Consider the following 10533-nt stretch of genomic DNA (forward strand, 5'->3'; position numbering starts at 1 on the left):
CCGCTTGTATCCGCGATCTCGTTCTTTCGGTCACTACCCACAGCTCGTGGCCATAGGTGAGGGTAGGGACGTAGATCGACCGGTAAATTGAGAGCAATATAAATCTACCTTCCTTATCTGTTATTACTTTTGTTTCAGTAAAGCTAACTGCTTTATGAATCAGAACCGACACTGCCCTACTTTTACCAGCTCCAGGACTGGAAAAGACTTTACCTGCCCAGGAACATTTAAGTTTTAAGGCTTCTGACTTACACATGTGCGTTTCTTAAATAAAGGCTATATCAACTCTTGGTAACTTTAGATATGTTAATATTTTCTTCCTCTTAATCCCGTTATTCAACCCTTTAACATTCCAGCTGGCTGTTTTGAAATCTGTCTGTCTATCAATGTTACAATGTGGAATTCCATAAAATGCTCCAATTCATAAGTATATCCATTGTAGAGGGTGGTTTTATGTGAAGATAAACCAATTTATAAATACAAGCATTCAAACTAAATAGAAACAAACTGAACAGCACAAGGGAAGCAAAACCAGAAGCACTGACATAAGACATAGACTTTCAAAGTAAAACAGGAAACATAACACAGAGGCGCTGACTTCACAAGGGGATACAGCTGACAGGATCGACCACAACCATGGACCACAGAGACAGAACCAGAAGACTAAGAACTGTAACATTGAAACAAAAGACTAGAAATGATAAATGATGACAAAATCAAAGTCCAATAATAATGTAAAACTCAAAACACTGGGACATATATATGATATAAGTGTATTGTTTATTTGTATATACCTCACCCATGATGTTGATGGGCCATTTGTATTAGTTGTAGTCATTTTAAAAGATCATCACATTAAAAACAGAAACTCAGACACTCATAGAAGATGGAACCACAGGGGGTGAAACATGCCCGCAGTGATGTTGTGGTATAATGAAGTCTCGACTCTGAGGTTTTTGTCCCAACCTCCACACAGAGAGTTTGAATTGGTGAGGGGTGGATCTGAGTGTGAAACCACAAGCTTTTATCTCAGTCATCGACGCACCCATCACATCTATCGCTGAAATAACACACACCACATTTTCATTGTTTGTTATTCTCTTTATTCATCCAACAACTAACAATCACTGGCTGCCTTGACTTGTGACAAACCGGCATTTCACAAAGAAAGAGCCGAGCACCAAGTTTTTGATGATGTAGAGATTTGGACACTGACACTGAATCAACTCCACCCTCATCAGGAGGAAGTGGCACTTTATGCTTCAGAGAAATGCTTCACATTCTGCTTTGCATCTTGTGAAACACGGTTCACACTGCAGCGAGACAATGGACCTCGTTCACAGAGCAAATGCACCAAACCGTGTGAAAACCCTGCATATCGTAGCATGCTTTAGAAACATTCAATGCAACTTTAAACGGAAGCTCCAACCAGCACCAAATTAGTCCGTGTCATCCTTCGTCTCTCAGTGTCTGTGTCAGCGGAACGGTGGTGAAAATGAGAGTTTAAAAAACAGATGCAGCTAAATGTTGAAGTACAGAGAGCAAGTCAGCTACAAACACAAAAAATAGACACAGCCTATTTGTGTCTATGTTCTGTTTCATTCTGATATTTCCACATATGTACACATATACTCTGGCTGATTGGATGGTGGCCTTCACACACCTTGAAAACTCTGTGTTAAGACAGACTCGTCTATCAGACACACACATCATTTTCAGTCTTTCAAACTGGAAATTATCACGTTAATAACAACATATGTTAAAAATGTCCGGTTGTTCTGCCCGTGCATCTTTTGTACAAACAGCGACACTCTCCAGCTCCATTTGCCATTAAAACTGTCATCAAATGCCAAAAAGACGAAAAATGCATATTTAACTGATGGCACTCTCATTTTATTATTACATAGCAGACATCCAATAATACCATTAAGGTGAATTCTTTTAAACCACACAATCAATCAATCAATTTATTTATAAGCACATTTGAAAACAACACAGGTTGGCCAAAGTGCTGTACATAGTAAAAAAGTGAAAAGTAGATCAAACACACAAAGAACAAAACAACACTCAGTAAAAATGTGTTTTCAGAAAGTGTGGGAGAGATCCTCATATGAAGATGATCCAAAGTTTGGGCGCAGCGATCGGCCCGATCTCCTCTGTGTTTTAGCCTGCTGCCAGGGACAGCTAGAAGCAACTTATCAGCTGCCTGAGTTCTGTTTGGAGTATTTTTAGTTACCAGATCAGAGAGGTATGATGGAGCTAATCCATTTAGAGATTTAAAAACAAAGCAATAAAATGTTAAAATCAATTCTACAACGTACTGGAAGCCAGTGTCAACGAGGCAAGACCGGGGAAATGTGGTTGTGTTTACGAGCGCCTGTCAAGAGTCGGGCTGCAGCGTTCTGAACCAGCTGAAGACGAGAGCAGAGCCTGGCTGATACCAAAATATTACAGGTATCAAGCCTGGATGGAGTAAATGCATGGATCACTTTCTCAAAGTCAGCAAATGACAAAATGTTCAGAATTTATTTTTTCTCAAATGAAAAACTGTCATCAAAGAACACTCGAAGATTCTTTGCAAAGGGACCTCTGGACTTTCCAGAGCACCAAGGTCAACCTTAAGAGAAGAGTGAGGCTCAGAAGGTCCAAATAGTTCAATCTCAGTTTTTTGATCATTTACATTCAAAAGATTTAATGCAAACCATGATTTAATGTCATCACCCACATGGAAAAGATATTTATAAACCTTATACAATTTGTTCCGTCTTGTGTGAAACTTGTATGAAAAGCATACAAGAGTGAAAACAGATGTAAGATCCCTTGAAAAATTATATAACGAAACTTGTATGTTTTGGATACTTACTAAAACAATGTATGAAAGTAATGAGAAAGTGGCCACTTTCATGAGTAAATCATGTAAGTTTTTACCATTTCTTTTCCATATGGGCAAGGCCGTCTAGCAAAACTTTTAGAGCCTTCATCATGAGGATGAAGAGCCACCAAACCTGACAGAAAAACTTCTATCAGTTAAATAAGATCTGAACCATGCAGTTCCTTTAATACCCACACAGCTCTCCAGTCATGATAAGAGAATCCCATGATCCACTGTATCAAATGCCGCACTTAGATCTAAAAGCACTAAAATAGCAGAGTTACCAGAGTCAGCAATTAATAAAAGATCATTAAAAACGTTTAAAAGCACAAGCTCGGTGCTATGTAGCGCTTTAAAACCAGGCTGAATGTTTCTGAGATGTCATTAATCTGGAGCTTTTTCCAGGATTTTGGACAGGAAGGGGAGTTTAGAGACAGAACTGATTGTTTTTTGGGGAAATGGGTGAATGTGTGGTGAGTGGAGGGTTGACAACAGAATTAATGATGTTGAATAAGACACAGGGCGTGTAGCTGTAGTTAGAGATGATATCTGATAAATACTTCGTTTTGCTTTTCGAACAGCATCCTGATAAAGAAACAGGGCTCCTCCTAACATATGAAAGGAAATCTGGAGTTGATCTTTTTTCCATTTTCTTTCCGCTTTCCTGCACGTCCTTCTGAGGCCCGAGTGACATCGTGTAACCAGCGATCAGTTTTAGGTCTAGTGCACTAAGGAACATCAAGAACATTTGAACTAGTGGCATTGAACAAAGTAAGCAAATGTTAATGCGCCTTCCAAGGAAGGGGCACCAATATTCTGATAAACAGCAGAGAAATGTCCAGCAGTGGCAGGAGAATATTCAATTCAATTCAATTCAATTCAATTTTATTTATATAGCGCCAAATCACAACATAAGTCGCCTCAAGGCGCTTCATAGATACAGAGAAAAAAAACCCAACAATCATATGACCCCCTATGAGCAGCACTTTGGCAACAGTGGGAAGGAAAAACTCCCTTTTAACAGGAAGAAACCTCCGGCAGAACCAGGCTCAGGGAGGGGCGGCCATTTGCTGCGGCCGGATGGGGAGAGAAAAAGAAGAAAGAATAAAGACATGCTGTGGAAGAGAGACAGAGGTTAATAACAGATATGATTTAATGCATATCTGTATATATATATCTGCTACTGCTCACTAAGAATCGCCCTAAATAAAACACTGGCCCAGCATGGAGCCCTGAATTATTATTTCAGTCTGGGACCATGTAATGAAATGTATCTGTAGTGTGTATCTGCCATCGCTCATGTCCTTTGAGACGATACTGCACACCAGCAGTCAGTACTAACAAAAACCGTGCTTCTTGTTCAGTGGCACGTTTACCTGTAGTTCGAACATGCGTAACGTGATTATTAGCAATCTACCCACCTGCTTCAACTTGCAGTTTCTCACCGTTTACCAAAATTAACTGACTGTGCAACAAATTCTCTTCCACTGTACTTCAAGTGTTCTGCATTTTACATTTGCATGTGGAAACTCAGCAGAATCCGCAGTCTGAAACCTTTGGTGAAGAAATCAGACACTAGCTGTTCACCCAGCTGTCCAGGTCGTGGTAGACTTTCCTGGCTGGTAAACTGGGATACCTGACACAGATCTGACACAGCCTTTCTCTCCAGTCACTGTAGGTTTTAATTCGGTAGGTGTTGTGCCACTCCAAGTATTTCTCATAGGCCTGCCTGTCTGCAGACAAAACCTTCAGATATGTTGCCAGATCAGCTGGGCTATTGAAATCAGCTACATGGATAAAGGAATGTGGGGGGGTCATGGCTTCGTAGGTGGCCTTGTTGGGGCCGAGAACCACTGGTACAGCCCCTGCTTGAAAAGCGTTCCTCCAGAGTTTCTCACTGATGTAGTCTTTTTTCTCAGAGTTCTCAAAAGAAAGGTAGAACAGACAGTTTGAAATGGTGGGCAAAAGCTTCTTGTCTGGCAAGGGTTTCTTGTTCCACCTGCCATACACCTCTATGGGGATATGCTTCTTTAGTCTTTGATAAAAAGCAGCCCGAGTCTGTTGAGGCTTGTATTTGCTGACCACCCAGCTGGCAAAGCAGGAGCGATTTGGAGCAGCTGGAAAACTTAGATTATCACCTCCCAGCATTGTTTGCCCATAAGGAATGGATATGTCTGCATCACGCCTGTAGCTCATCGTCCAGTTAAAGAGGCCGTTGAAATGTGTGAGTTTCACATTATTGACAGGAGGTTCCAAGGACATCCACACCCAGTGCTGAGACGTAGGTCGATCCAGGTGTAGGGGCACAGATGAAAGACCTCTGCTCAGCTCATAGTGGTGGAACACAACCACGTCGGCAGCAGAGAAGTCAGCTCTGTCATCAGTGAGTAAACAACGGCTGATGTTATACATCTTGAGGCATTTGTTCCCGTCCAGACTGTAGGAGCGGCCAAACGGCCAGTGCCACACCAGAATCCTGATGTCTCCATGAGCACCGTTGGGGTCACTCTGCAGCTCGCGGTGGGTCAAGAAGCTGTTGTAGAACAGCAGTGAGAGAAAAATGACGACATGCAAGGTGAGAATAAAGCAGGCCCTGGGACCAGATGTTGTCATGGCTGCTGGGTGTATTCCAGGTCAAAAGGCCACCGATCAATGGTATGGAACACTAAAAGGGAAGGAAGGGTAGATCAGAAATATTACTTTCACACACTCTCATCAGTGTAGGAACTGCACATGGGCAAGATGTAATCAACCAAGACAGAAACTGTGGCAGGCATGTAGCAACAGTTTCATTTTATTTTATTTTAGATCTAATATGGAAAATTGCTGTTCGTACATGACACCTGTTCAATTCAATTTTATTTATATAGCACCAAATCACAACAAAAGTCGCCTCAAGGCGCTTGTCAAAGGCATACGCAGGATAAGTGATCTTTACTCAGGGGGAGTGTTTATGTCATTTGCTGAAATAACCCGAAAATACGGTTTGATAAGAGAAAATAATTTTTGGAAATATTTACAAATAAGGGATTGTGTTACCAAAGGAAAATTTGCTCAAAGCTCGATGAGGTGGTGGAGTTTTTAGAATTGTCCAGTACAGCACATTGGGCGGCGGTTTTCTACAAACTGTTTAACAATCCAAAAAAAGAGATATGTGAAAACTTGAGGATTATATGGCAGAGGGATCTGGGTTGTGCAATTTCTAAAGAAGACTGGCGCAGAATTTTGTCATTCTCTGATAAATATATAAGAGAGGCCAGGGGTAAATTTACTCAGTATAAATTAATACACAGGTGGTACTTCACTCCATCCAAACTTTATAGAATGGGAATTAGTCCCAGTAATGTATGCTGGAAATGTAGTTCAGATCCAGGGACATTTATACATGCTATTTGGGAATGTGAAAGTTTATCCCTTTTGGCAAAAAGTATTGGACAAAATAGGAAGGTGGATTGGTTTGATGATACCCCTGTCACCAAGACTGTGCTTATTAGGGGATCAGTCAGTATTACCTGGGGTTTCAAAATATGACTTTGTGGTTATAAAGGTGGGGGTGATCGCAGCAGCTCGAGTTATTCTCAGTGTGTGGAAGGAACCGTCTCCTCCAGAATATAATAGGTGGAAAGAAACTATGCTGAAAATGGTGTCGTATGAAAAACTCTTGGCTAGGATTAATGATGATAGGGAGGGTTTTGACAAATCGTGGGGACGTGTTTTTGGCTGAGATGGTTGGAACTTATTTGGTCAGGGCAATTATCTTTAGTCATGTTGTACGCTTGCTGCACTGTTTGTTTGTGTAGGCACTCAGTAAAGGAATGACTTAAAGATTTGAGTTAACTGTCCTTTTTTTTTTTTTTTTTCTTTATTATTATTTTTTTTTTTCCTTTCCTGTTGTTGTTTGTTGGTTGTTTTGTTTGTTTTCGTGTTGTGAAATGTTAAAAACAAATAAAGACTTCAATTATAAAAAAAAAAAGTCGCCTCAAGGCACTTCATAGATACAGAGAAAAACCCAACAATCATATGACCCCTTATGAGCAGCACTTTGGTGACAGTGGGAAGGAAAAACTCCCTTTTAACAGGAAGAAACCTCCAGCAGAACCAGGCTCAGGGAGGGGCGGGGCCATCTGCTGTGATTGGTTGGGGTGAGAGAAGGAAGACAGGATAAAGACATGCTGTGGAAGAGAGACAGAGGTTAATAACAGATATGATTCAATGCAGCAGCCTACGTCTATTGCAGCATAACTAAGGGAGGATTGAGCGTCACCTGGTCCAGCCCTAACTATATGCTTTAGCAAAAAGGAAAGTTTGAAGCCTAATCTTGAAAGTAGAGATAGTGTCTGTCTCCTGAATCCAAACTGGAAGCTGGTTCCATAGAAGAGGGGCCTGAAAACTGAAGGCTCTGCCTCCCATTCTACTTTTAAATACTCTAGGAACAACAAGTAGGCCTGCAGAGCGAGAGCGAAGTGCTCTAATAGGGTGATATGGTACTACAAGGTCATTAAGATAAGATGGGGCCTGATTATTTAAGACCTTGTATGTGAGGAGCAGGATTTTGAATTCTGGATTTAACAGGAAGCCAAAACAGGAGAAATCTGCTCTCTCTTTCTAGTCCCTGTCAGGACTCTTGCTGCAGCATTTTGGATCAGCTGAAGGCTTTTCAGGGAGTTTTTAGGACTTCCTGATAATAATGAATTACAGTCGTCCAGCCTGGAAGTAATAAATGCATGAACTAGTTTTTCAGCGTCACTCTGAGACAGGATATTTCTAACTTTAGAGATGTTGCACAAATGGAAGAAAGCAGTCTTACATATTTGTTTAATATGTGTGTTGAAGGACATGTCCTGGTCAAAAATGACTCCAAGGTTCCTCACAGTGTTACTGGAGGCCAAGGTAATGCCATCCAGAGTAAGAATCTGCTTAGATATCATATTTCTAAGCTTTTCAGGGGCAGAGCTGGGTGTCATCTGCATAGCAGTGTAAATGTATGCTATGTCTTCTAATGATGCTGCCTAAGCCCATATGGAAAATATATTTATAAATCTTATAAAGTTTTTATCTGTCTTGTATGAAACTTGTATGAAAAGCATACAAGAGTGAAAACTTATATAATGAAACTTGTATGTTTTATATACTTACTAAAAAAATATATGAAAGTAATGTGAAAGTGGCCACTTTCATGAGTAAATCATATATGTTTTTACTATTTCTTTTCCATATGGGAGGGAAGCATGTATAATGTAAACAGAATTGGTCCTAGCACTGAACCCTGTGGAACTCCATAATTAACCATTAATAGATATGATACAAACCACTGCAGCACAGTACCTGTAACACCTACAGCATGTTCTAATCGCTCTAATAGGATATTATGGTCGACAGTATCGAACGCTGCACCTGTGTGTACACAACCCCTGTCATCGTTCTGCTCCTGCAGTATGTTCATTACACACACTGTAGCTGCTACAGAAATGATTTAGGTTTCAATTTTTTTAAATGCCAGCATTTCTTTTAATAATAATCAAATATTCATCGAATAATTAAAACGTCAAGGTAATTATTTCTGACTATATTTCATTCCTTTTCTGATCACTTTCATGTATTTGTTAAACAGCAGTCTACTGAAATGAAAGTGGCACAGTGACAGCTGGGAACACCACAAACATGCGTCTAAGAACAGAACAGTTTCAAGAGAGAGAAAAAGGAAACCCTTTTCCCCATTTTTCATGCATCTGAACACACAAACAGCCGTATTTCATGATTATAATAAGCAAAGACAGCCTAGCAGCTGAAAACAAATCAAAACAAGTTTGTGCTGCTTACCTGGGTACCATACCAAGCAGTCTACGGCTGGTAAAGCTTTTTCCTGCTCAATCTAAAGAACATAAAGGAAACCCTGCCTATGCCAAATCCTGTGACTCATTTCTTGCCTCACACACAGAGAGTGTGGGCGAGGGGTGTGGCTGTTAATCTGCGTGATTAATTGATCAGCCATCAGCAGAAACAAACACTATCATTTATCATGAAGTAATTTCAGATGAACACATGAGGGCAGAGCTGATGATTTATTGTATTAACATTCACCCGACTCTCAGTGTGGTGTGTTTATGCTCGCACTCAGCTGGTTTTAGAGTTACCACAGACATCTGCCACCAATACCACCCAGTTTTACACTCATTTAGGTATTTCTTAAATCACTCATGCATTCTGTTTTGCAGAACTAGCACAGCCACCAGTGGAGTCAAAAACATTGCCATTGCTGATTTTCGATTCGTAAACCACAAGCTGGTCTTCCTGTTCCTGTTCCCGTATCTCTGCAGAGAAAAGGGGCATTGGGTTACACCGCTCAATGAATGTGCCAACCACAATGTAACCGTTTCAGCCTTTTAGTGTGGCCTCCCACCAGTGCCTCTGCAGCCTCAGCTTTGACTTACACATTTAAAATTGTTTATGAAGTTGTAGTTATCAGAACCTGGTAGACTGTGCAAAAACTTCCCACAGAAGCCCAGTATTCCTGTTCAGTGATACTTTTGATCAGCTTAATTCTCTAACCCTCGCCTTGAAATGCTCTTTTTCTCTTGCTGTCACCCAAGATTCACCTTAATGCTCATATCTGCTCATGCTAAGTGATGCACAGTGTTGGGAGGTGTACATACCAAGCTCTAAATGTACTGTGTACTTTGAGTGCTGATGTGAGGCACTGTATAGGAGGCAAACAACAGGGTCCCACTGATACCATAAAGGTGTCTGAAAGCTGTATGAAACAATAACTGTTTGGATTAATTTTAGAGCTGTGCTAATAGTATAGAAGTTGTAATTCTACATTCAATTCTTCATTCAAATACACTAAGGCACCAGTTGAAAAATAAACCAGTTGAAAAAAAAAAAAAGTCAACCAGACACAATTTTTGCGACCTATTTTTCAAATCACCTTGGGAGAGGGTGAGGCATGTTTCTCATGCACATGGTAAAGACCAGAGAGTCATTAGTGAATTAGTGTGGCGGAGTGAATCAAGGGTATTGGGATGGTTTTTGAAGTTTCTTTTTAAGTTTTCTTGCTAAATTAAACAACAATGCAGACTGGTTTCGTTCTTTAGAGGAAAAATAACGGTTGCACAGGCATTCAAACGAGTCTCGCCTTGTTGTCTAATATATATATATATATATATGTCTAGCAAAACTCAAAGACAGGGCTCCTAACTAAAAGTCCAACAGGAAAAACGCACGGTGCAAAGAGGAATAGTGATCCAGAGGTCCTGATAGGAAGGGAATCCACACATCTGGAATCCAAACAACACTCTCAAACTCAGGGCAACATCTCTGCACACCCAAGGAAGGAATCCAGAGGAATCTGTGCAGAGAAAAACACACAGTAAGTTGTACTGTGAGTGCTCAGGTAGTATAGAAAAGCACTGTCTCGCTACAAGCAATTAAAGCACAAGAACTACAAACAGAGTATGTTGATATATTTTCTCTTTAACACATGTTAGAGTTAATTGGCTGAATGAGATGTGTTAAAAGTTTCACAGTCCTTTATTTACACATTGACACTGCCCACTAGCTCACAATGTTCTGCTCTGGGCTCCTTTCCTCTGCAGGTCCCACCATGTGACTCAAATAGGGGAGCCATGACCTGCAGATGATCCCCTCACACTTGCCCCTGA

General features: G+C 40.6%; 1 protein-coding gene across 1 annotated transcript; it reads right to left on the reverse strand.

Moving 5' to 3' along the window:
* Positions 1-4276: 4276 nt before the first annotated feature.
* LOC102206382 (alpha-(1,3)-fucosyltransferase 7) lies at positions 4277-8747 on the reverse strand. Its single transcript, XM_005733624.1, has 2 exons — positions 8693-8747; positions 4277-5537 (listed from the first exon to the last, which is right to left on the reverse strand). Exon 2 carries the CDS (start codon positions 5483-5485, stop codon positions 4448-4450), a length of 1038 nt encoding a protein of 345 aa, XP_005733681.1. The 5' UTR covers positions 5486-5537; positions 8693-8747; the 3' UTR covers positions 4277-4447.
* Between the last annotated feature and the right edge of the window lie 1786 nt (positions 8748-10533).

This window comes from Pundamilia nyererei, unplaced genomic scaffold (assembly GCF_000239375.1).
Source record: "Pundamilia nyererei isolate P.nyererei 1_Seehausen unplaced genomic scaffold, PunNye1.0 scaffold00053, whole genome shotgun sequence".
Classification (NCBI taxonomy): Eukaryota; Metazoa; Chordata; class Actinopteri; order Cichliformes; family Cichlidae; genus Pundamilia; species Pundamilia nyererei.